General features: G+C 49.4%; 1 protein-coding gene across 9 annotated transcripts in view; it reads left to right on the top strand.

Moving 5' to 3' along the window:
- Window positions 1–26,481, top strand: part of mtmr4 (myotubularin related protein 4) — a 123,547-nt gene that overhangs the window by 90,035 nt on the left and 7,031 nt on the right. For 8 of the 9 annotated variants that reach the window (XR_006769682.1, XR_006769683.1, XM_045717405.1 and 5 more), the window contains 8 exons: window positions 9,673–9,801; window positions 13,314–13,425; window positions 14,064–14,259; window positions 14,554–14,739; window positions 16,821–16,991; window positions 20,467–20,621; window positions 22,424–24,020; window positions 25,447–25,584. Coding sequence is in view for 7 of the 9 variants with exons in the window: in XM_045717405.1 (XP_045573361.1) it covers window positions 9,673–9,801; window positions 13,314–13,425; window positions 14,064–14,259; window positions 14,554–14,739; window positions 16,821–16,991; window positions 20,467–20,621; window positions 22,424–24,020; window positions 25,447–25,584 (2,684 nt within the window). In the remaining 2 variants the exon portion in view is untranslated. The remainder of the gene's footprint in view (window positions 1–9,672; window positions 9,802–13,313; window positions 13,426–14,063; window positions 14,260–14,553; window positions 14,740–16,820; window positions 16,992–20,466; window positions 20,622–22,423; window positions 24,021–25,446; window positions 25,585–26,481) is intronic. The other variant, XM_045717407.1, reaches the window with a different exon arrangement.

A 26,481-nucleotide genomic window follows, 5' to 3' on the forward strand; every position in this document is an offset into this window, starting at 1 on the left:
AATATGTACATGTAGGTACAGGTTAGTGGAGGTAGTTGAGGTAATATGTACATGTAGGTACAGGTTAGTGGAGGTAATTGAGGTAATTTGTACATGTAGGTACAGGTTAGTGGAGGTAGTTGAGGTAATATGTACATGTAGGTACAGGTTAGTGGAGGTAATTGAGGTAATATGTACATGTAGGTACAGGTTAGTGGAGGTAATTGAGGTAATATGTACATGTAGGTACAGGTTAGTGGAGGTAATTGAGGTAATATGTACATGTAGGTAGGGGTACAGGTTAGTGGAGGTAATTGAGGTAATATGTACATGTAGGTACAGGTTAGTGGAGGTAATTGAGGTAATATGTACATGTAGGTACAGGTTAGTGGAGGTAATTGAGGTAACATGTACATGTAGGTACAGGTTAGTGGAGGTAATTGAGGTAACATGTACATGTAGGTACAGGTTAGTGGAGGTAATTGAGGTAATATGTACATGTAGGAAGGGGTACAGGTTAGTGGAGGTAATTGAGGTAACATGTACATGTAGGAAGGGGTACAGGTTAGTGGAGGTAATTGAGGTAACATGTACATGTAGGAAGGGGTATAGGTTAGTGGAGGTAATTGAGGTAACATGTACATGTAGGAAGGGGTACAGGTTAGTGGAGATAATTGAGGTAACATGTACATGTAGGAAGGGGTATAGGTTAGTGGAGGTAATTGAGGTAACATGTACATGTAGGAAGGGGTATAGGTTAGTGGAGGTAATTGAGGTAACATGTACATGTAGTTACAGGTTAGTGGAGGTAATTGAGGTAACATGTACATGTAGGAAGGGGTATAGGTTAGTGGAGGTAATTGAGGTAACATGTACATGTAGTTACAGGTTAGTGGAGGTAATTGAGGTAACATGTACATGTAGGAAGGGGTATAGGTTAGTGGAGGTAATTGAGGTAACATGTACATGTAGGTATAGGTTAGTGGAGGTAATTGAGGTAACATGTACATGTAGGAAGGGGTATAGGTTAGTGGAGGTAATTGAGGTAACATGTACATGTAGGTACAGGTTAGTGGAGGTAATTGAGGTAACATGTACATGTAGGAAGGGGTATAGGTTAGTGGAGGTAATTGAGGTAACATGTACATGTAGGTACAGGTTAGTGGAGGTAATTGAGGTAACATGTACATGTAGGAAGGGGTATAGGTTAGTGGAGGTAATTGAGGTAACATGTACATGTAGGAAGGGGTATAGGTTAGTGGAGGTAATTGAGGTAACATGTACATGTAGGAAGGGGTATAGGTTAGTGGAGGTAATTGAGGTAACATGTACATGTAGGTACAGGTTAGTGGAGGTAATTGAGGTAACATGTACATGTAGGAAGGGGTATAGGTTAGTGGAGGTAATTGAGGTAACATGTACATGTAGGTACAGGTTAGTGGAGGTAATTGAGGTAACATGTACATGTAGGAAGGGGTATAGGTTAGTGGAGGTAATTGAGGTAACATGTACATGTAGGTATAGGTTAGTGGAGGTAATTGAGGTAACATGTACATGTAGGAAGGGGTATAGGTTAGTGGAGGTAATTGAGGTAACATGTACATGTAGGAAGGGGTATAGGTTAGTGGAGGTAATTGAGGTAACATGTACATGTAGGAAGGGGTATAGGTTAGTGGAGGTAATTGAGGTAACATGTACATGTAGGAAGGGGTACAGGTTAGTGGAGGTAATTGAGGTAACATGTACATGTAGGAAGGGGTATAGGTTAGTGGAGGTAATTGAGGTAACATGTACATGTAGGAAGGGGTACAGGTTAGTGGAGGTAATTGAGGTAACATGTACATGTAGGAAGGGGTACAGGTTAGTGGAGGTAATTGAGGTAACATGTACATGTAGGAAGGGGTACAGGTTAGTGGAGGTAATTGAGGTAACATGTACATGTAGGTATAGGTTAGTGGAGGTAATTGAGGTAACATGTACATGTAGGTATAGGTTAGTGGAGGTAATTGAGGTAACATGTACATGTAGGTACAGGTTAGTGGAGGTAATTGAGGTAACATGTACATGTAGGAAGGGGTATAGGTTAGTGGAGGTAATTGAGGTAACATGTACATGTAGGAAGGGGTACAGGTTAGTGGAGGTAATTGAGGTAACATGTACATGTAGGAAGGGGTATAGGTTAGTGGAGGTAATTGAGGTAACATGTACATGTAGGAAGGGGTACAGGTTAGTGGAGGTAATTGAGGTAACATGTACATGTAGGAAGGGGTAAAAGCATCCTCACCTGCGTGAATTGTTTGTTTGTTGTTATATCGTTCTATTTTCTTTTGTCTAAATCAAAGTGTGTCACAAGTTTTAAGTGTTTTCTTCGTGGTGTGTGACCGCCTTAATCCTAATCTCTGTAATATGCAGAACACTTTCCAATCACTACTGGAGATTGTATGGATTCAGTGAGTTAATCAGCCGCCGTCGCCTACTCCCCCGAGTTGGTCCGTCGTCTACTCCCCCGAGTTGGTCCGTCGCCTACTCCCCCGAGTTGGTCCGTCGCCTACTCCCCCGAGTTGGTCCGTCGCCTACTCCCCCGAGTTGGTCCGTCGCCTACTCCCCGAGTTGGTCCGTCGTCTACTCCCCCGAGTTGGTCCGTCGCCTACTCCCCCGAGTTGGTCCGTCGCCTACTCCCCGAGTTGGTCCGTCGCCTACTCCCCCGAGTTGGTCCGTCGCCTACTCCCCCGAGTTGGTCCGTCGCCTACTCCCCCGAGTTGGTCCGTCGCCTACTCCCCCGAGTTGGTCCGTCGCCTACTCCCCCGAGTTGGTCCGTCGCCTACTCCCCCGAGTTGGTCCGTCGCCTACTCCCCCGAGTTTCTGCTCTCTTTCCCAGATGATACAGCTCACACACTCCAAAAACAGCATTGCCTTGCCTGATGGTTGTTCTACAAAGTCCAAAAAGGGGAACTAAGTAGAAGCGAGGCTCTAGAGGCGGTATCAGGAACAGATTACTGAGGAGGAGGAGGAGGAGGAGGAGGGGAGACGTCACCCGCTCCCGGTGATCCCCCTGTCAAATGGGACGTCGTTAAAATAACAAACTGGGAGGAGATAGCGGTTACAGCTGAAGAGGACTTTAGGAGAAGTACTTTTAATCTGCTTTACAGAAACGTGGCTCAAGCAGGACAATATTGATGTGAACATTTTGATGGATACACTGTCATTTAGAGCAGATGGAGACAAAACAACGTCACATAAATCAATAGGCGGGGGGGCCATGTATCTTTGTAGATAGGACTTGGGCCATGCAGTGTAATGTGATTGAAATGTGCATCAGAGACTATGAGATTCTCCTTGTATCATTCAGGCCATTCTATCTACCATGTGAGTTTGGAAAATGACCGTTATTCTGGCCTATGTGCCTGGACTTAACAATAAGGAAGCTGCTGACAGGATTACAGACTGTTTCAATGCTGCATTTTCACAATCAACTGACCGGACAGTGTTTGTGCTTGGGGATTTTAATAGGCACTCCCTGTCCGCGCACCTCCCCACTGCAACATTACGTCACCTGTCCAACTCGTGTCCTGGATCAGTGTTATGTCAATGTAGAGGACGGATAGATGGCGATGTGCAGAGCATCCGTCTGGAAATCAAACCATCTCCTACCGAGATGCAGGTGATGCGTGAAAAACCCTGTAGAGAAATCTATTCCGGTATGGAAAGAGGACAGTAGGGAAGGAGCTGAAGGATTGCTTTGATGTCACAGACTGCGAGGTGTACTTTTGACTCGTGCAGGAATCCCCACGAGTTGATAGACAGCATTACGTCATACATCCAGTTCTGTGAGGATACTGTCATTAACACACACAACAACTGTCAAGAATATTTCCCAACAAACAAGCCTTGGGTGTCTTAAGGATTTGAAAATGTGTCTCAATGAAAATAAATTTTTTCATTCCTCAACGGAGATACTAATGCTCTAAAGGAGAAAGGAAATTAATTCAGGTCAAAAAATATGGAAAGCAAAAAAAATGATTTCAAGGATAAAGTGGAGCAGAGGATATGTACAGGCAATCCAAGAGAAGCATGGGACGGGTCTTAATGTAATGGTGGGAAGAGAAAGGAGAGATCAATAACATGGCAGACTGTTCATCCTTTGTAAACGACCTAAACTGTTGTTTTTTTTATGGAAGATTTGACACCGTTTGATTTTTAAAGACGAATGTAAACAAAAATATGTGAGATTATCCCCAAATCCTCTCCTGTCCTGATAAGAGAACGAGGTGGCCTCATGCTTGTTAAATATTAAGCCACACAAAGCACCGGGCCCAGACTACGGGGCAAAGTACTGAAGGTCTGTGCGGACCAGCTCAAGGGAGTCTTCACACGACTGTTTCAACTCCTACTGAGCACCTGTACAGTGCCAAAATCCTGGAAGGTGACGACCATTGTACCGGTGCCAAATCACCAAAAGCAGATCTACTGGACCCATTAGTTTGTCTTGAAGGCTGTTTCAATTCAACCCTGACCTGACCTACCCTGACCCTACCCTACCCCCTCCCTACCCTAACCCTGACCTACCCTGACCCTACCCTACCCTAACCTGACCTACCCTAACCCTAACCTGACCTACCCTAACCCTACCCTAACCCCGACATACCCTGACATACCCTGACATACCCTACCCTGACATACCCTACCCTGACCTACCCCTACACTACCCTGACCTACCCTACCCCTACCCTGACCTACCCTACCCTACCCTGACATACTCTGACATAACCCTAACCTGACCTACCCTGACCTACCCTACCCTGACCTACCCTACCCTGACCTACCCTACCCTGACATACCCTGACTTACCCTACCCTAACCTGACCTACCCTGACCTAACCCTAACCTGACCTACCCTGACATACCCTAACATGACCTACCCTGACATAACCCTAACCTGACCTACCCTACCCTACCCTGACCCACCCTACCCTGACCCTACCCTGACATACCCTGACCTAACCCTACACTATCCCTACCCTAACCCTACCCTACCCTGACCTACCCTAACCCTACCCTACCCTTACCTACTCTACACTACCCCTAACTTGATCTACCCTACCCTGACCTAACCCTAACCTGACCTACCCTAACCCTACCCTACCCTGACATACCCTGACCCTACCCTACCCTACCCTACCCTGACCTACCCTGACCTACCCTAACCCTACCCTACCCTAACCCTACCCTGACCTAACCCTACACTACCCCTACCCTATCCCTACCCTAACCTGACCTACCCTAACCTAACCCTAACCTGACCTACCCTAACCCTACCCTACCCTTACCCTAACCCTACTCTACTCCTACCCTAACCCGACCCTACCCTGACCTACCCTGACCTAACCCTAACCTGACCTACCCTAGCCCTACCCTACCCTGACCTACCCTGACCTAACCCTACACTACCCCTACCCTATCCCTACCCTGACCTAACCCTACACTCCCCCTACCCTAACCCTACCCTACCCTGACCTACCCTAACCCTACCCTACCCTGACATACCCTGACCTAACCCTACCCTGACATACCCTAACCCTACCCTACCCTGACCTAACCCTACACTACCCCTACCCTAACCCTACCCTGACCTAACCTAACCCTACCCTACCCTGACCTAACCCTACACTACCCCTACCCTAACCCTACCCTACCCTAACCTAACCCTACCCTACCCTGACCTAACCCTACCCTAACCCTACCCTAACCCTACCCTACCCTGACCTATCCCTACCCTAACCCTACCCTACCCTGACCTTGGGGAACATGGTGGCTAGTCACCTTCAACATGCTAAATTTATCATCACAGAGGACTGAGGATTCTACCCTGACCTTGGGGAACATGGTGTGAGGACAGTCAGTCGTTACAGTCCAGTGAGGGTTATAGAGCCTGTGTGAGGACAGTCAGCCGTTACAGTCCAGTGAGGGTCATAGAGCCTGTGTGAGGACAGTCAGTCGTTACAGTCCAGTGAGGGTTATAGAGCCTGTGTGAGGACAGTCAGCCGTTACAGTCCAGTGAGGGTTATAGAGCCTGTGTGAGGACAGTGAGGGTTATAGAGCCTGTGTGAGGACAGTCAGTCGTTACAGTCCAGTGAGGGTTATAGAGCCTGTGTGAGGACAGTCAGCCGTTACAGTCCAGTGAGGGTCATAGAGCCTGTGTGAGGACAGTCAGTCGTTACAGTCCAGTGAGGGTTATAGAGCCTGTGTGAGGACAGTGAGGGTTATAGAGCCTGTGTGAGGACAGTCAGTCGTTACAGTCCAGTGAGGGTTATAGAGCCTGTGTGAGGACAGTCAGCCGTTACAGTCCAGTGAGGGTTATAGAGCCTGTGTGAGGACAGTCAGCCGTTACAGTCCAGTGAGGGTTATAGAGCCTGTGTGAGGACAGTCAGTCGTTACAGTCCAGTGAGGGTTATAGAGCCTGTGTGAGGACAGTCAGTCGTTAGTCCAGTGAGGGTTATAGAGCCTGTGTGAGGACAGTGAGGGTTATAGAGCCTGTGTGAGGACAGTCAGCCGTTACAGTCCAGTGAGGGTTATAGAGCCTGTGTGAGGACAGTCAGTCGTTAGTCCAGTGAGGATTATAGAGCCTGTGTGAGGACAGTCAGCCGTTACAGTCCAGTGAGGGTTATAGAGCCTGTGTGAGGACAGTCAGTCATTACAGTCCAGTGAGGGTTATAGAGCCTGTGTGAGGACAGTCAGTCGTTACAGTCCAGTGAGGGTCATAGAGCCTGTGTGAGGACAGTCAGTCGTTACAGTCCAGTGAGGGTCATATGGTCTGTGTGAGGACAGTCAGTCGTTACAGTCCAGTGAGGGTTATAGAGCCTGTGTGAGGACAGTCAGTCGTTAGTCCAGTGAGGGTTATAGAGCCTGTGTGAGGACAGTGAGGGTTATAGAGCCTGTGTGAGGACAGTCAGCCGTTACAGTCCAGTGAGGGTTATAGAGCCTGTGTGAGGACAGTCAGTCGTTAGTCCAATGAGGGTTATAGAGCCTGTGTGAGGACAGTCAGCCGTTACAGTCCAGTGAGGGTTATAGAGCCTGTGTGAGGACAGTCAGTCATTACAGTCCAGTGAGGGTTATAGAGCCTGTGTGAGGACAGTCAGTCGTTACAGTCCAGTGAGGGTCATAGAGCCTGTGTGAGGACAGTCAGTCGTTACAGTCCAGTGAGGGTCATAGAGCCTGTGTGAGGACAGTCAGCCATTACAGTCCAGTGAGGGTTATAGAGCCTGTGTGAGGACAGTCAGCCGTTACAGTCCAGTGAGGGTTATAGAGCCTGTGTGAGGACAGTCAGCCGTTACAGTCCAGTGAGGGTCATAGAGCCTGTGTGAGGACAGTCAGTCGTTAGTCCAGTGAGGGTTATAGAGCCTGTGTGAGGACAGTCAGTCGTTACAGTCCAGTGAGGGTTATAGAGCCTGTGTGAGGACAGTCAGTCGTTAGTCCAGTGAGGGTCATAGAGCCTGTGTGAGGACAGTCAGTCGTTACAGTCCAGTGAGGGTTATAGAGCCTGTGTGAGGACAGTCAGCCGTTAGTCCAGTGAGGGTTATAGAGCCTGTGTGAGGACAGTCAGCCATTACAGTCCAGTGAGGGTTATAGAGCCTGTGTGAGGACAGTCAGCCATTACAGTCCAGTGAGGGTTATAGAGCCTGTGTGAGGACAGTCAGCCATTACAGTCCAGTGAGGGTTATAGAGCCTGTGTGAGGACAGTCAGTCATTACAGTCCAGTGAGGGTTATAGAGCCAGTGAGGGTTATAGAGCCTGTGTGAGGACAGTCAGCCGTTAGTCCAGTGAGGGTTATAGAGCCTGTGTGAGGACAGTCAGTCATTACAGTCCAGTGAGGGTTATAGAGCCAGTGAGGGTTATAGAGCCTGTGTGAGGACAGTCAGTCGTTACAGTCCAGTGAGGGTTATAGAGCCTGTGTGAGGACAGTCAGCCATTACAGTCCAGTGAGGGTTATAGAGCCTGTGTGAGGACAGTCAGTAGAATAAAATATGAGGGTCAATGCAGGTAGTCGGGGTAACCATGTTAATTAACTATTCAGCAGTCTGATTTTATTTAACCTTTTTTTTAACTTGGCAAGTCAATTAAGAACAATATTCATATTTACAATGACGGTCAAACCCGGACGACGCTGGGCCAATTGTGCGCCGCACTATGGGACTCCCAATCACATCTGGATGTGATACAGTGTGGATTCGAACCAGGGACTGTAGTGACACCTCTTGCACTGAGATGCAGTGCCTGAGACCGCTGATCCAGTCGGGAGCTTATGGCTTGGTGGTAGAAGCTGTTCAGGGTCCGGTTGGTTCCAGATTTGGTGCATCAGTACTGCTTGCCATGCGGTAGGAGAGAGAACAGTATGACACAAGCATCTTAAGGTTAAGTTCATCGCTACAACCATAGGATCCTAGAGGCAGGCAGACATAGGCAGGCAGACATAGGCAGGCAGACATAGGCAGGCAGACATAGGCAGGCAGACATAGGCAGGCAGACAGACAGAGGCAGGCAGGCAGAGGCAGGCAGGCAGAGGCAGGCAGGCAGAGGCAGGCAGACAGAGGCAGGCAGACAGAGGCAGGCAGACAGAGGCAGGCAGGCAGACAGAGGCAGGCAGACAGAGGCAGGCAGGCAGACAGAGGCAGGCAGGCAGACAGAGGCAGGCAGGCAGACAGAGGCAGGCAGACAGACAGAGGCAGGCAGGCAGACAGAGGCAGGCAGGCAGACAGAGGCAGGCAGGCAGACAGAGGCAGGCAGGCAGACAGAGGCAGGCAGGCAGACAGAGGCAGGCAGGCAGACAGAGGCAGGCAGGCAGAGGCAGGCAGAGGCAGGCAGAGGCAGGCAGACAGACAGAGGCAGGCAGGCAGAGGCAGGCAGGCAGGCAGAGGCAGGCAGGCAGGCAGAGGCAGGCAGGCAGGCAGGCAGGCAGGCAGAGGCAGGCAGGCAGGCAGGCAGGCAGAGGCAGGCAGACAGGCAGAGGCAGGCAGGCAGCAGCAGGCAGGCAGAGGCAGGCAGGCAGGCAGAGGCAGGCAGGCAGGCAGGCAGGCAGGCAGAGGCAGGCAGGCAGGCAGAGGCAGAGGCAGACAGGCAGAGGCAGGCAGGCAGGCAGGCAGGCAGAGGCAGGCATGCAGGCAGAGGCAGGCATGCAGGCAGAGGCAGGCATGCAGGCAGAGGCAGGCATGCAGACAGAGGCAGGCAGGCAGGCAGACAGAGGCAGGCAGGCAGGCAGACAGAAGAGGCAGGCAGGCAGACAGAAGAGGCAGGCAGACAGAAGAGGCAGGCAGACAGAAGAGGCAGGCAGGCAGATCAGCATGATGAGGCTCTTCCCCGCCTACCGATCACCGTCCCCTAGCGATGTTTGTTGCCCGTCGCCGTGGTAGCTGTTACTAAGCAGTGCTGCAGTGGTCATCATCAGAAGGAGATATTGATTTTCTCCAGGGGACGAGCTGAGCCAGCACTATCGATCATTACGCCCCTGTCCTTAACCCTCCTCTCTCTTCCTCTCTCCCTCGCTCCCTCTCTCCCAACTCGCCATCTCTCATTCTCTCTACCTGTCGTCTATCTGCGCCATCCATCTCTTTTTCTCTCCGTCCCTCATTCTGTGTCTACCTGTCTACCCCTACACCCCACCACTAAATCTAAATCCTCCTCTCTCTCTCCCTCCCTCAGACTCCTCTCTGACAGGATGCCCAGGCCCTGATGCCAACACTGCGCCACAAAAGCTTCTTATCCTCGATGCTCGTTCCTACACCGCTGCAGTGGCCAACCGTGCCAAGGGAGGTGGCTGTGAGTGTGAAGGTCAGTACACACATAATACTGTGGGTGGCTGTTGCCTCCTAACCTGGATGTTTTGTCAGGCACCATACTTCCATATGTCTCCTCTTGGTGCCTCCTAGTGGAACAGCCAGAGAGAGGTGTTACATCACCCCCTCCATGCTGTGGTTGTGTTCCTCTAAGAGCTACTGTTATGAAGCAAGTCACACGTCTCGTTGACCTTCAAACTCCGTCAGTCTGACAGACTCGTGTGTTCTGAGCTGGGAGACAACTCATCAATCAGGTTATCTAGGGGCGGGCCGGTAACCTAACGGTTCAGAGCGTTGGACCAGTAACCAAAATGTCGCTGGATTTAAATCCCCATGCCGACTAGGTGAAGAAATCTGTCGCTGTGCCCCTGAGCTCTTAACCATAATTGCTTTTGTAAGTTTCCCTGGATAAGAGCATCTGCTAAATGGCTAATATGTACATGTACATGTTGACAGTCTCTAAGCAGTAGAGATGTACATGTTGATAGTCTCTAAGCAGTAGAGATGTACATGTTGATAGTCTCTAAGCAGTAGAGATGTACATGTTGATAGTCTCTAAGCAGTAGAGATGTACATGTTGATAGTCTCTAAGCAGTAGAGATGTACATGTTGACAGTCTCTAAGCAGTAGAGATGTACATGTTGATAGTCTCTAAGCAGTAGAGATGTACATGTTGATAGTCTCTAAGCAGTAGAGATGTACATGTTGATAGTCTCTAAGCAGTAGAGATGTACATGTTGACAGTCTCTAAGCAGTAGAGATGTACATGTTGATAGTCTCTAAGCAGTAGAGATGTACATGTTGACAGTCTCTAAGCAGTAGAGATGTACATGTTGACAGTCTCTAAGCAGTAGAGATGTACATGTTGACAGTCTCTAAGCAGTAGAGATGTACATGTTGACAGTCTCTAAGCAGTAGAGATGTACATGTTGACAGTCTCTAAGCAGTAGAGATGTACATGTTGACAGTCTCTAAGCAGTAGAGATGTACATGTTGACAGTCTCTAAGCAGTAGAGATGTACATGTTGACAGTCTCTAAGCAGTAGAGATGTACATGTTGACAGTCTCTAAGCAGTAGAGATGTACATGTTGACAGTCTCTAAGCAGTAGAGATGTACATGTTGACAGTCTCTAAGCAGTAGAGATGTACATGTTGACAGTCTCTAAGCAGTAGAGATGTACATGTTGACAGTCTCTAAGCAGTAGAGATGTACATGTTGACAGTCTCTAAGCAGTAGAGATGTACATGTTGATAGTCTCTAAGCAGTAGAGATGTACATGTTGATAGTCTCTAAGCAGTAGAGATGTACATGTTGACAGTCCCTGAGCAGTAGAGATGTACATGTTGATAGTCTCTAAGCAGTAGAGATGTACATGTTGACAGTCTCTAAGCAGTAGAGATGTACATGTTGACAGTCTCTAAGCAGTAGAGATGTACATGTTGATAGTCTCTAAGCAGCAGAGATGTACATGTTGATAGTCTCTAAGCAGCAGAGATGTACATGTTGACAGTCTCTAAGCAGTAGAGATGTACATGTTGACAGTCTCTAAGCAGTAGAGATGTACATGTTGACAGTCTCTAAGCAGTAGAGATGTACATGTTGATAGTCTCTAAGCAGCAGAGATGTACATGTTGATAGAATCTAAGCAGTAGAGATGTACATGTTGATAGAATCTAAGCAGTAGAGATGTACATGTTGATAGTCTCTAAGCAGTAGAGATGTACATGTTGATAGTCTCTAAGCAGTAGAGATGTACATGTTGACAGTCCCTAAGCAGTAGAGATGTACATGTTGACAGTCTCTAAGCAGCAGAGATGTACATGTTGACAGTCCCTGAGCAGTAGAGATGTACATGTTGACAGTCTCTAAGCAGCAGAGATGTACATGTTGACAGTCCCTGAGCAGTAGAGATGTACATGTTGACAGTCTCTAAGCAGCAGAGATGTACATGTTGACAGTCCCTGAGCAGTAGAGATGTACATGTTGACAGTCCCTGAGCAGTAGAGATGTACATGTTGACAGTCTCTAAGCAGTAGAGATGTACATGTTGACAGTCTCTAAGCAGTAGAGATGTACATGTTGACAGTCCCTGAGCAGTAGAGATGTACATGTTGACAGTCCCTGAGCAGTACTTTGCTGAAGAACCTTTGGAAGTGATTACAACCTTGAGTCTTCTTGAGTAGGACGCTACAAGCTTGGCACACCTGTATTTGGGGAGTTTCTCCCATTCTTCTCTGCAGATCCTCTCAACTCTGTCAGGTTGGATGGGGAGCATCACTGCACAGCTATTTTCAGGTCTCTTCAGAGATGTTCGATCGGGTTCAAGTCTGGGCTCTGGCTGGGCCACTCAAGGACACTCCTGTGTTGTCTTGGCTGTGTGCTTAGTGTCGTTGTCCTGTTGGAAGGTGAACCTTCGCCCCGCAGTCTGAGGTCCTGGACCTGCTCCAGAGTGCTTTCATCAAGGATCTCTAAACTTTGCTCCATTCATCTTTCCATCGATCCTGACTAGTCTTCCAGAAGGATAACCATCTCCACAGTGGAACTCTGGAGCTCTGTCAGAGTGACCATCGGGTTCTTGGTCACCTCCCTGACCAAGGCCCTTCTCCTCCAAATGCTCAGTTTGGCCGGGCGGCCAGCTCTAGGAAGAGTCTTGGTGGTTCCAAACTTCTTCCATTTAAGAATGGTGAGATGGAGATCACTGTGTTCTTGGGGACCTTCAATGCAGCAGAAATGTTTTGGTACCCTTCCCCAGATCTGTGCCTCGACACATTTCTGTCTCGGAGCTCTACGGACAATTCCTCCGACCTCACAGCTTGGTTTTTGCTCTGACATGCACTGTCAACTGTGGGACCTTATAAAGACAGGTTTGTGCCTTTCCAAATCATGTCCAATCAATTGAATTTACCACAGGTGGACTCCAGTCAAGTTATAGAAACATCTCAAGGATGATCAATGGAAGCAGGATGCACCTGAGCTCAATTTCTAGTCTCATAGCAAAGGGTCTGAATACTTATGTAAATAAGGTATCGTTTTAAAAAATAAAAATTATCAATGTGCTCCCCAAGAAATGTTTTGACTGTTGTTGCTTTGTTATTATGGGGTGTTGTGTGTTTGTATTTCATCCATTTTGGGATAAGGCTGTAACGTGACAAAATGTGGATAAAGGGAAGGAATGCCCTTTCCGAATGCACTGTATGATTCAGAGTCGTACCCTAACTGTAGTATAATGATGTATGTTTCAGAGTACTACCCTAACTGTAGTATAATGATGTATGTTTCAGAGTACTACCCTAACTGTAGTATAATGATGTATGTTTCAGAGTACTACCCTAACTGTAGTATGTTCCAGAGTACTACCCTAACTGTAGTATAATGATGTATGTTTCAGAGTACTACCCTAACTGTAGTATAATGATGTATGTTCCAGAGTAGTACCCTAACTGTAGTATAATGCTGTATGTTTCAGAGTACTACCCTAACTGTAGTATAATGCTGTATGTTCCAGAGTACTACCCTAACTGTGAGGTGATGTTCATGGGCATGGCCAACATCCACTCCATTAGGAACAGCTTCCAGTCCCTCCGAGCCGTCTGCAGCCAGATCCCTGACCCTGGCAAGTAAGTGGATCCCTCTGACATTTCTCTGGTCCAGGCCTCAGTAAGTTTACACCACAGAGAGAGAGAGACCGCTGGGCAGGCTAGCTGTTTGTCCAAAGTGTATTTGTGGTGTTCATGTATTTTTTTTTTTGCATGTCAGACCTGGGTTCAAATACAATTTGCAATAATTTGCAAATACTTAAGCTGTGCTTTATTGAACTTGCCAGTCACACACTAGACGACAAGCAATAGAAAAAGTCCCAAGGGTACAACACCCCGCTCACCTGCGACTCCAGGCAGACTAAAGCAAACGTTTAAAGTACTTGGGGAAAAATTCAAATGGTATTTGAACCCACGTCTTGTGTATGTCTCGTTGCATGTGGACAGTGCATGCCCCAATTCCCCAACCTGTAATCAGTGAGGGTTATTCTAGTGGTAGAGTTCCTGGTATTCTGAAAGAGGTGCTGTAGTGACCCCTTTTAAAATGACACATCTAGGTTAGAGGGTCTACTCCCTCTCCCCGATGTCAGGGTTGTCCCCGGTTACCCAACCCGGCTGTGTTTATGATTTACCTTCAGAAGCCTCGGGGGGGGAAATACATTCTAGAACCTCCTAGACCTGTTCTCATTGGTCGCCCCTCCGGGTTTGTGCGTTCACAGTTGGCTATCTGCTCTGGAGAGCACCCGTTGGCTGCAGCACCTGTCCGTCATGCTGAAGGCGGCCACTCTGGTGTGTTCTGCGGTGGAAAGGGAGGGACGTCCTGTCCTGGTGCATTGTTCAGACGGTTGGGACCGTACCCCCCAGATTGTGGCTCTGGCCAAGATCCTGCTGGACCCGTTCTATAGGACACTAGAGGTACACACAAAACACTGGCCCCGAGGATACTGTTGATGTAATGATGAAAACGATGTGCTTCACTGTAACACGGATGCAGCTGTTATCAGGTTTACTGTTCTGTGATGAGTATATTGACGGTTTAACCAGTTGTTTCACGCATCCCATTTGAATTTACCAACAACAACCACACCTTTTATACAGAGGTTTTATTTACACATTCGTGTCACAATGGAGCACTACAATAAAGAAAACTGAATGGCGGGGGAGAGAGAGAGAGAGAGAGAGAGAGAACTGGATCCGTCTCTTCCACAGGGTTTCCAGGTGCTGGTGGAGACGGAGTGGTTGGACTATGGTCATAAGTTTGGTGACCGCTGCGGTCACCAGGAGAATGCTGCCGACGTCAGTGAGCAGTGTCCTGTCTTCCTCCAGTGGCTGGACTGTGTTCATCAGCTGTTCAAACAGTTCCCATGCCTCTTCGAGTTCAACGAAGCCTTCCTGGTACGTACACTACTACACCTTCGCTTACCGTCTCTCTCTCTTTATCTCCTTCTTGGTCAATCTCTCTTTTCTTCACACATTCACTCTCTCTCTCTCTCGTTCTCTTTATCTCCTTCTTGGTCAATCTCTCTTTTCTTCACACATTCACTCTCTCTCTCTCTCGTTCTCTTTATCTCCTTCTTGGTCAATCTCTCTTTTCTTCACACATTCACTCTCTCTCTCTCGTTCTCTTTATCTCCTTCTTGGTCAATCTCTCTTTTCTTCACACATTCACTCTCTCTCTCTCTCGTTCTCTTTATCTCCTTGGTCAATCTCTCTTTTCTTCACACATTCACTCTCTCTCTCTCGTTCTCTTTATCTCCTTCTTGGTCAATCTCTCTTTTCTTCACACATTCACTCTCTCTCTCTCTCGTTCTCTTTATCTCCTTCTTTGTCAATCTCTCTTTTCTTCACACATTCACTCTCTCTCTCTCTCGTTCTCTTTATCTCCTTCTTGGTCAATCTCTCTTTTCTTCACACATTCACTCTCTCTCTCTCTCGTTCTCTTTATCTCCTTCTTTGTCAATCTCTCTTTTCTTCACACATTCACTCTCTCTCTCTCTCGTTCTCTTTATCTCCTTCTTGGTCAATCTCTCTTTTCTTCACACATTCACTCTCTCTCTCTCTCGTTCTCTTTATCTCCTTCTTTGTCAATCTCTCTTCACACATTCACTCTCTCTCTCGTTCTCTTTGCTCTTGCCTAATATCTCTTTCTCTCCTACACACACTGTCTCTTTGGAGAGTAAGTCACAATTTACTAGTCTTCTGTTGGCATATAAGACCTTTCTTAAAGATCATTTAAGGTTTCTACATGAAATACATGTCAAACTGTAACCTTTGATCAGTGTTTTGCGTGTTGTATGTAAGGATTTTGAGAATTGTAAAGACCTATCTGTATGTTACTGTGTTCTGTGTAGTAGGTTAGGAGTGTACTGTTACTGTATGTGTTCTGTGTAGTAGGTTAGGAGAGTACTGTTACTGTATGTGTTCTGTGTAGTAGGTTAGGAGTGTACTGTTACTGTATGTGTTCTGTGTAGTAGGTTAGGAGTGTACTGTTACTGTATGTGTTCTGTGTAGTAGGTTAGGAGAGTACTGTTACTGTATGTGTTCTGTGTAGTAGGTTAGGAGTGTACTGTTACTGTGTTCTGTGTAGTAGGTTAGGAGTGTACTGTTACTGTATGTGTTCTGTGTAGTAGGTTAGGAGTGTACTGTTACTGTGTTCTGTGTAGTAGGTTAGGAGTGTACTGTTACTGTGTTCTGTGTAGTAGGTTAGGAGTGTACTGTTACTGTATGTGTTCTGTGTAGTAGGTTAGGAGTGTACTGTTACTGTGTTCTGTGTAGTAGGTTAGGAGTGTACTGTTACTGTGTTCTGTGTAGTAGGTTAGGAGTGTACTGTTACTGTGTTCTGTGTAGTAGGTTAGGAGTGTACTGTTACTGTGTTCTGTGTAGTAGGTTAGGAGTGTACTGTTACTGTGTTCTGTGTAGTAGGTTAGGAGTGTACTGTTACTGTGTTCTGTGTAGTAGGTTAGGAGTGTACTGTTACTGTATGTGTTCTGTGTAGTAGGTTAGGAGTGTACTGTTACTGTGTTCTGTGTAGTAGGTTAGGAGTGTACTGTTACTGTATGTGTTCTGTGTAGTAGGTTAGGAGTGTACTGTTACTGTGTTCTGTGTAGTAGGTTAGGAGTGTACTGTTACTGTGTTCTGTGTAGTAGGTTAGGAGTGTACTGTTACTGTGTTCTGTGTAGTAGGTTAGGAGTGTACTGTTACTGTGTTCTGTGTAGTAGGTTAGGAGTGTACTGTTACTGTGTTCTGTGTAGTAGGTTAGGAGTGTACTGTTACTGTGTTCTGTGTAGTAGGTTAGGAGTGTACTGTTACTGTGTTCTGTGTAGTAGGTTAGGAGTGTACTGTTACTGTGTTCTGTGTAGTAGGTTAGGAGTGTACTGTTACTGTGTTCTGTGTAGTAGGTTAGGAGTGTACTGTTACTGTGTGTATTAAGGAATGTGTTAAGGCCTAAAGTGCATGTTTTTGTTTCTCTCCCCCAGGTCAAGCTGGTGCAGCACACGTACTCGTGTCTGTACGGGACATTCCTGTGTAACAACGGGCGGGAGAGAGAGGTCCGCAACATCTACAACCGTACCTGCTCTGTCTGGTCTCTGCTCCGCACTGGCAACAAGAACTTCCAGAACTTCCTCTTTATCCCCGGTCATGATATGGTAACCACTACTGTCCCCGCTCCTCTCTTCTCCTCTCTTCTCCTGTCCTCTCCTCTCTTCTCCTCTCTTCTCCTGTCCTCTCTTCTCCTGTCCTCTCTTCTCCTGTCCTCTCTCCTCTCTTCTCCTGTCCTCTCTCCTCTCTTCTCCTGCCCTCTCCTCTCTTCTCCTGTCCTCTCTCCTCTCTTCTCCTGCCCTCTCCTCTCTTCTCCTCTCTTCTCCTCTCTTCTCCTGCCCTCTCTCTTCTCCTCTCTTCTCCTGTCCTCTCCTGTCCTCTCTTCTCCTGTCCTCTCCTGTCCTCTCTTCTCCTCTCTTCTCCTGCCCTCTCCTGTCCTCTCTTCTCCTCTCTTCTCCTGTCCTCTCTCCTCTCTTCTCCTGTCCTCTCTTCTCCTCTCTTCTCCTGTCCTCTCTCCTCTCTTCTCCTGTCCTCTCCTCTCTTCTCCTGCCCTCTCCTCTCTTCTCCTGCCCTCTCCTCTCCTCTCCTCTCCTGTCCTCTCCTGTCCTCTCTTCTCCTCTCTTCTCTCCTCTCTTCTCCTGTCCTCTCTTCTCCTCTCTTCTCTCCTCTCTTCTCCTGTCTTCTCCTGTCCTCTCCTGGTTGTTAACAGAGGGATCAGGTGTGCTTCACATATCACAGTAGCAAAAAATGTCAGAAGGGCAGAAAACAAAACATTTTTTGCCCAGAAATCAGTCTTCTCACAAAATGGTCTGTAGCATGAAAAGTGTTTGGGCTACATACTAATATGACCCCTCTGTGGAAAGGTGAGACTCTCTCTCTCCAACACATTTTGCTCTAGGAACGCCGAACAACCCTCTTCTGAAGGTCCCCTGGTACCAGTTGAAAACATGAATGGAAGTATATATATATATATATATCTATGTGTGTATATATATATATATCTATATGTATGGAGACTGTTTAGTGGCAAAAAATAAGGGGTTAAATACATGTGTAAAAATATATATATATATTAATAACAAATATTTCCTGATCTTTCTTACATCTCTCAGATATAGGACAGACACTTCGGAAACAATCTGTTGTTCCATGTAGTGAATCTGTTACTCTCAGGATGTAGTGAATCTGTTACTCTGTGTTTTTATAGGCTAGTAGCAGTAAGGCCCCAAAAAAAATACATTTTATGATACTTCAAGGGATCTTAAAATTCTAAATCTAATATTTGAATTATCCTTGGTATGACCTTCTTAAAACAATTCCATTTAGTTTAGTTTAACTCCCTCCCCCAGTTTAGACTGCTAAGGGTTAACAAAGGAAATATGTACTCATCCAATATATTCAGGGGATGAGCACCAATAGCATATTTAAAAAAACAAAAAACTACACTGGGGCATTGTCCTGCTGAAACAGGAAAGGGCCTTCCCCAAACTGTTTCCACAAGGTTGAAAGCACAGAATCGTCCGGAATGTCATTGTACGCTGTATCGTTAATATTTCCCTTTAATGGAATTATTCCTCCTCCACCAAACGTTACAGTTGGCACTATGCATTCGGACAGGTAACATTCTCCCGGCATCCGCCAAACCCGTATTCGTTCGTTGGACTGCAAGATGGTGAATCGTGATTCATCACTCCAGAGAACGCGTTTCCACTGCTCCAGAGTCCAGTGGCGACGAGCTTTACACCACTATAGCCAGCTGCTCGGCCATGGAAACCCATATCATGAAGCTACCAACGAACAGTTCTCGTGCTGACGTTGCTTCCAGAGGAAGTTTAGAACTTGGTAGTGAGTGTTGCAACTGAGGACAGACGATTTTTACGCGCTTCAGCACTTGGCGGTCACGTTTGATGAGCTTGTGTGGCCTACCACTTCACGGCATAGCCGTTGTTGCTCCTAGACGTTTCCACTTCACAATAACAGCACTTAGAGTTGACCTGGGAAGCTCTAGCAGGGCAGAAATTTGACGAACTGACTAGGTGTAAAGGTGGCAACCTATGACAGTGCCACGTTGAAAATCACTAAGCTCTTCTGTACGGGCCATTCTAATGCCAATGTTTGTCTATGGAGATTGCATGGTTGTGTGTTCGATTTTATACACCTGTCAGCAACGGGTGTGGCTGAAATAGCCAAATCCACTAATTTGAAGGGGTGTCCACATACTTTTGGCCATGTAGTGAATATCGGCGACATTTAAAATGGCTTTACTGAGACAAAGTTATTTGTGGTCTGTTATTGACCTCTGACCTCTGTCTCCCACCTATCCCCATGTCCAGGTGTCTGTTATTGACCTCTGTCCTCTGCTCCTACCTGTCCCCGTGTCCAGGTGTCTGTTATTGACCTCTGTCCTCTGCTCCTACCTGTCCCCGTGTCCAGGTGTCTGTTATTGACCTCTGTCCTCTGCTCCTACCTGTCCCCGTGTCCAGGTGTCTGTTATTGACCTCTGTCCTCTGCTCCTACCTGTCCCCCGTGTCCAGGTGTCTGTTATTGACCTCTGTCCTCTGTCTCCTACCTGTCCCCGTGTCCAGGTGTCTGTTATTGACCTCTGTCCTCTGCTCCTACCTGTCCTCGTGTCCAGGTGTCTGTTATTGACCTCTGTCCTCTGTCTCCTACCTGTCCCCGTGTCCAGGTGTCTGTTACTGACCTCTGTCCTCTGCTCCTACCTGTCCCCGTGTCCAGGTGTCTGTTATTGACCTCTGTCCTCTGCTCCTACCTGTCCAGGTGTCTGTTATTGACCTCTGTCCTCTGCTCCTACCTGTCCCCGTGTCCAGGTGTCTGTTATTGACCTCTGTCCTCTGCTCCTACCTGTCCCCGTGTCCAGGTGTCTGTTATTGACCTCTGTCCTCTGCTCCTACCTGTCCCCGTGTCCAGGTGTCTGTTATTGACCTCTGTCCTCTGCTCCTACCTGTCCCCGTGTCCAGGTGTCTGTTATTGACCTCTGTCCTCTGCTCCTACCTGTCCCCGTGTCCAGGTGTCTGTTATTGACCTCTGTCCTCTGCTCCTACCTGTCCCCGTGTCCAGGTGTCTGTTATTGACCTCTGTCCTCTGCTCCTACCTGTCCCCGTGTCCAGGTGTCTGTTATTGACCTCTGTCCTCTGCTCCTACCTGTCCCCCGTGTCCAGGTGTCTGTTATTGACCTCTGTCCTCTGCTCCTACCTGTCCCCCGTGTCCAGGTGTCTGTTATTGACCTCTGTCCTCTGCTCCTACCTGTCCCCGTGTCCAGGTGTCTGTTATTGACCTCTGTCCTCTGCTCCTACCTGTCCCCGTGTCCAGGTGTCTGTTATTGACCTCTGTCCTCTGCTCCTACCTGTCCCCGTGTCCAGGTGTCTGTTATTGACCTCTGTCCTCTGCTCCTACCTGTCCCCGTGTCCAGGTGTCTGTTATTGACCTCTGTCCTCTGCTCCTACCTGTCCCCGTGTCCAGGTGTCTGTTATTGACCTCTGTCCTCTGCTCCTACCTGTCCCCGTGTCCAGGTGTCTGTTATTGACCTCTGTCCTCTGTCTCCTACCTGTCCCCCGTGTCCAGGTGTTGCAGCCGGTGTGCCACACCCGAGCCCTGCAGCTGTGGACGGCCGTCTACCTGCCCACCTCCTCCCCCTGCACCTCTGCCGAGGACGTCATGGAGCTCTACCTGTCCCCCAGTGTACAGGGAGACGAGCTCACCTCGCGGTCCCTGGACAGGTAGGGCTATCCACCCACTCCATTCTTCTGTCTCTGTGTGCAAAAAAACCTTGACTTAATTATATCTCCTTGTATCTCTGAGCTCTTGTCTTTTTCAAGGATTTATTTTAGTTATTGATTTAAGGATTTACTCACAGTGGGGTAAATCAAGATGAACAGGCTCATGGTGAAAACTGCATGTGGGCCTCTGTATCTATAGCTCTAGTGTTTTTAGAAAAGGCTCCTCAACAGCTTCTACCCCCAAGCCATAAGACTGCTGAACAATTAATCAAATGGCCACAGGACTATTTACATTGACCCTCCCTTTGTTTTGTACACTGCTGCTACTCGCTGTTTATTATCTATGCATAGTCACTTCACCCCTACCTACATGTACATATTACCTCGACTAACCTGTACCCCTGCACACTGACTCGGTACCGGTACCCCCTGTATATAGCCTCCACATTGACTCTGTACCGGTACCCCTGTATATAGCCTCCACATCGACTCTGTACTGGTACCCCCTGTATATAGCCTCCACATTGACTCTATACCGGTACTCCCTGTATATAGCCTCCACATTGACTCTGTACCGGTACCCCCTGTATATAGCCTCCACATTGACTCTGTACCGGTACCCCCTGTATATAGCCTCCACATTGACTCTGAACCGGTACCCCCTGTATATAGCCTCCACATTGACTCTGTACCAGTACCCCCCTGTATATAGCCTCCACATTGACTCTGTACCGGTACCCCCTGTATATAGCCTCCACATTGACTCTGTACCGTAACACCCTGTATATAGCCTCCACACTGACTCGGTACCGGTACCCCCTGTATATAGCCTCCACACTGACTCGGTACCGGTACCCCCTGTATATAGCCTCCACACTGACTCGGTACCGGTACCCCCTGTATATAGCCTCCACACTGACTCGGTACCGGTACCCCCTGTATATAGCCTCGTTATTGTTATTTTATGTTATTTTTTTACTTTAGTTTATTTGGTAAATATTTTCTTAATTCTTCTTGAACTACACTGTTGGTTAAGGGCTTGTAAGTAAGCATTTCAAGGTAAGGTTGTATTTGGCGCATGTGACAAAAATAGTTTGATTTGAGGTCCTGCTTGTCCTCTAGTGGTACAGAAGGGAAGCTCACCTGCCTGCCCTGTAGTGGTACAGAAGGGAAGCTCACCTGCCTGCCCTGTAGTGGTACAGAAGGGAAGCTCACCTGCCTGCCCTGTAGTGGTACAGAAGGGAAGCTCACCTGCCTGCCCTTTAGTGGTACAGAAGGGAAGCTCACCTGCCTGCCCTTTAGTGGTACAGAAGGGAAGCTCACCTGCCTGCCCTGTAGTGGTACAGAAGGGAAGCTCACCTGCCTGCCCTGTAGTGGTACAGAAGGGAAGCTCACCTGCCTGCCCTTTAGTGGTACAGAAGGGAAGCTCACCTGCCTGCCCTCTAGTGGTACAGAAGGGAAGCTCACCTGCCTGCCCTGTAGTGGTACAGAAGGGAAGCTCACCTGCCTGCCCTCTAGTGGTACAGAAGGGAAGCTCACCTGCCTGCCCTTTAGTGGTACAGAAGGGAAGCTCACCTGCCTGCCCTCTAGTGGTACAGAAGGGAAGCTCACCTGCCTGCCCTCTAGTGGTACAGAAGGGAAGCTCACCTGCCTGCCCTCTAGTGGTACAGAAGGGAAGCTCACCTGCTTGTCCTCTAGTGGTACAGAAGGGAAGCTCACCTGCCTGCCCTGTAGTGGTACAGAAGGGAAGCTCACAGATTAATGAAGCTCCACCACTTTTGTATTTATACCCCTCTGTGCAGGCTTCCTAAGACTCGCTCCATGGACAACCTGGTGTCTGCCTTTGAGAACGGGGTGGCCCTCACCCGCACCTCCAGCGACCCCAACCTCAACAAGCACTGTCAGGAGGGCCGCACTGCCCATGGCCTGGAGCCTATGGCTTCTGTAGGAGGAGGGGCCGCACCCGACAGCCCCGAGGACGTCAGCCCTGACACGGGATTGGAAAGCGACGACTCGGAGGTGGAGCCTGTCACTCAGACTCCTCCTACTACACCAGTGGAGATGGAGCAGAGGGAAGAGGGCTTCGAGGAGGCGGAGATGAGAGAGGAAATCTGTCTCACCACCCAGCCCTTGCCCTCCCTGCCCCTCCCCCCCATCGCTCTGGAGCAGGGCCTCTCTCACTTCCCCCCTCTCCCCCTGCTCACACCCATCCTCCACCAGGCCCTCTCCCAGACCACTAGCCCCCCAGTTCCTCCGCCTCGACTGCCACATCAGACGGCTGACAGTCACTCCAGGACTGCCTCGGTCACTACCCGTCCTGCCTGCATACCATCACCTCCTGCCTGGAAGGGCCCACTACCGGCAGCTGTTCTGAACGGGCCAATCACCAGCGGCCTCCAGAATGCCCCCTCCGCTTCTGCAGAGCTGCTGGCACTCGAGCAGCTAGTTCCCATGTTCCCTACGGCCATGGAGGACTCCACCGAGACGCTCACAGACGAAGCAGAGACCCTACCAACGCTGCCCCCTAGCAGGAGAGAAAGTCTAGGCCAGCCCAAAGCCCCAGAATGGGCCTTACCCAAGACCCAGGGAGAGGCGAGAGAGGGGAAGAGGACAGAGAGTGTGAGTGGTAGAAACTTGGTGCCTCTGAGAGAATGTGTGGTAGCAGTACCAACATCAAAAGAAGCAGAATCCTCTGACTCCACAGTGCCCCCTGTTGACAACAGCCAGGCGGTGGCGTTACGACGCCCTGTCTCCCAGAGCCAACTGCGTGTCAGTGAGGAGCTGTCTCTGCTGGGCTCTCACTGGGAGAGTGTCCAGGGCATGGTCCAGTCTGCCTGCAGCACTGCAGCCAGCCACTCTGGCCTCTCAGCCAACCTCTCGTCAGGCTTCTGTCGGGCCCTCCAGCCCACAGCCTACCAGAGCCGACGCCTGGCTGGCAAGCTGCTACGCGCCCAGGGTGTGGCCGTGCCTAACGGAGGTTGGCAGTACGGCCGAAGGGAGAGGGAGGAAAGGGTTCGCTCCTCGGCTCCAGCCCCAGCCAGCTCCAGCCCTGTCAAGTCAGGGTCCAGCTGGCTCTCTGCAGTCAGGAGCAGCTCTGGCTACGCTGCCATCATGGGCCCAACCACCACCAGCTCACCTCCCACCTTTTCAACCAGCCAGCTCCTCCCAGCCTCTCCCTGCTCCTCAGCCTCCCCCCAGCCCCACCCGGCCTACCTGGATGATGATGGGTTGCCGGTGCCTATGGACGCGGTGCAGCAGCGCCTCAGGCAGATGGAGGCGGGGTATAAACAGGAAGTGGAGGTGCTGAGAAGCCAGGTGCGCCAGCTGCAGATGAGGCTGGAGAGGAAACAGTACAGCACGCCGCCTTCAGAGCCTGACGTCGACTACGAGGACGACATTGTGAGTAGCTCACCTTTGAACAGTACCTCAATGTGTTATTACTGTGATGTGAAAGGATATGCATGTAGGGCATTACTAAATACTTCATCATTACAACCCAAATGTTAACTTTGGTGGAATTACCCTTTAATAGAGAGAGTAATAGCCAGTAACCAAAACGTTGCTGGTTCGAATTCTTGAGCCGACTAGGTGAAAAATCTGCCGACGTTTCCTTGAGTAAGGCACTTAACCCTAATTGGTCCTGTAAGTCTCTCTGGATCAGAGCGTTGGTCCTGTAAGTCTCTCTGGATCAGAGCGTTGGTCCTGTAAGTCTCTCTGGATCAGAGCGTTGGTCCTGTAAGTCTCTCTGGATCAGAGCGTTGGTCCTGTAAGTCTCTCTGGATCAGAGCGTTGGTCCTGTAAGTCTCTCTGGATCAGAGCGTTGGTCCTGTAAGTCTCTCTGGATCAGAGCGTTGGTCCTGTAAGTCTCTCTGGATCAGAGCGTTGGTCCTGTAAGTCTCTCTGGATCAGAGCGTTGGTCCTGTAAGTCTCTCTGGATCAGAGCGTTGGTCCTGTAAGTCTCTCTGGATCAGAGCGTTGGTCCTGTAAGTCTCTCTGGATCAGAGCGTTGGTCCTGTAAGTCTCTCTGGATCAGAGTGTTGGTCCTGTAAGTCTCTCTGGATCAGAGTGTTGGTCCTGTAAGTCTCTCTGGATCAGAGTGTTGGTCCTGTAAGTCTCTCTGGATCAGAGTGTTGGTCCTGTAAGTCTCTCTGGATCAGAGCGTTGGTCCTGTAAGTCTCTCTGGATCAGAGCGTTGGTCCTGTAAGTCTCTCTGGATCAGAGCGTTGGTCCTGTAAGTCTCTCTGGATCAGAGCGTTGGTCCTGTAAGTCTCTCTGGATCAGAGCGTTGGTCCTGTAAGTCTCTCTGGATCAGAGCGTTGGTCCTGTAAGTCTCTCTGGATCAGAGCGTTGGTCCTGTAAGTCTCTCTGGATCAGAGCGTTGGTCCTGTAAGTCTCTCTGGATCAGAGCGTTGGTCCTGTAAGTCTCTCTGGATCAGAGCGTTGGTCCTGTAAGTCTCTCTGGATCAGAGCGTTGGTCCTGTAAGTCTCTCTGGATCAGAGCGTTGGTCCTGTAAGTCTCTCTGGATCAGAGCGTTGGTCCTGTAAGTCTCTCTGGATCAGAGCGTTGGTCCTGTAAGTCTCTCTGGATCAGAGCGTTGGTCCTGTAAGTCTCTCTGGATCAGAGCGTTGGTCCTGTAAGTCTCTCTGGATCAGAGTGTTGGTCCTGTAAGTCTCTCTGGATCAGAGCGTCGGCTAAATAACTTGAACATGTACTAGTGGGGATAGTTGGAATAGTTGTACCCTCACTCTCATGTTGACCTGTCTGTCCTCTCATGTTGACCTGTCTGTCCTCTCATGTTGACCTGTCTGTCCTCTCCATCTCCAGACTTGTCTGCGTGAGTCAGACGACAGTGATGAGGAGGACAGTCTGTCAGACCACAGCGAGGACCGTTTCTCAGAGGGCAGCTGGGACAGAGTGGAGCAGAAGGACACAGAGGTCAGCGTTCCTCATAATCTACTGCAGGTTTCTCTCTCTACTGCTTCTTATATATATAACCCTACCCCACCACCTAGCCCCCTAACCCCAATACCTAGCCCCGCCACCTAGCCCCCTAACCCCAATACCTAGCCTCACCACCTAGCCCCCTAACCCCAATACCTAGCCTCACTACCTAGCCCCACCACCTAGCCCCCTAACCCCACCACCTAGCCCCCTAACCCCAATACCTAGCCCCACCACCTAGCCCCCTAGCCCCAATACCTAGCCCCGCCACCTAGCCCCCTAACCCCAATACCTAGCCTCACCACCTAGCCCCCTAACCCCAATACCTAGCCTCACTACCTAGCCCCACCACCTAGCCCCCTAACCCCACCACCTAGCCCCCTAACCCCAATACCTAGCCCCACCACCTAGCCCCCTAGCCCCACCACCTAGCCCCGCCACCTAGCCCCCTAACCCCAATACCTAGCCTCACCACCTAGCCCCCTAACCCCAATACCTAGCCTCATCACCTAGCCCCCTAACCCCACCACCTAGCCCCGCACCTAGCCCCCTAACCCCAATACCTAGCCTCACCACCTCGCCCCTAACCCCAACACCTAGCCCCCTAACCCCACCACCTAGCCCCCTAACCCCAATACCTAGCCTCACTACCTAGCCCCACCACCTAGCCCCCTAACCCCACCACCTAGCCCCCCTAACCCCAATACCTAGCCCCACCACCTAGCCCCCTAGCCCCACCACCTAGCCCCCCTAGCCCCACCACCTAGCCCCCTAACCCCACCACCTAGCCCCCCTAGCTCCAACACCTAGCCCCAACACCTAGCCCCAACACCTAGCCCCACCACATAGCCCCACCACCTAGCCCCCTAGCCCCACCACCTAGCCCCCTAGCCCCACCACCTAGCCCCACCACCTAGC

Source organism: Salmo salar, chromosome ssa04 (genome assembly GCF_905237065.1).
Source record: "Salmo salar chromosome ssa04, Ssal_v3.1, whole genome shotgun sequence".
NCBI lineage: Eukaryota > Metazoa > Chordata > Actinopteri > Salmoniformes > Salmonidae > Salmo > Salmo salar.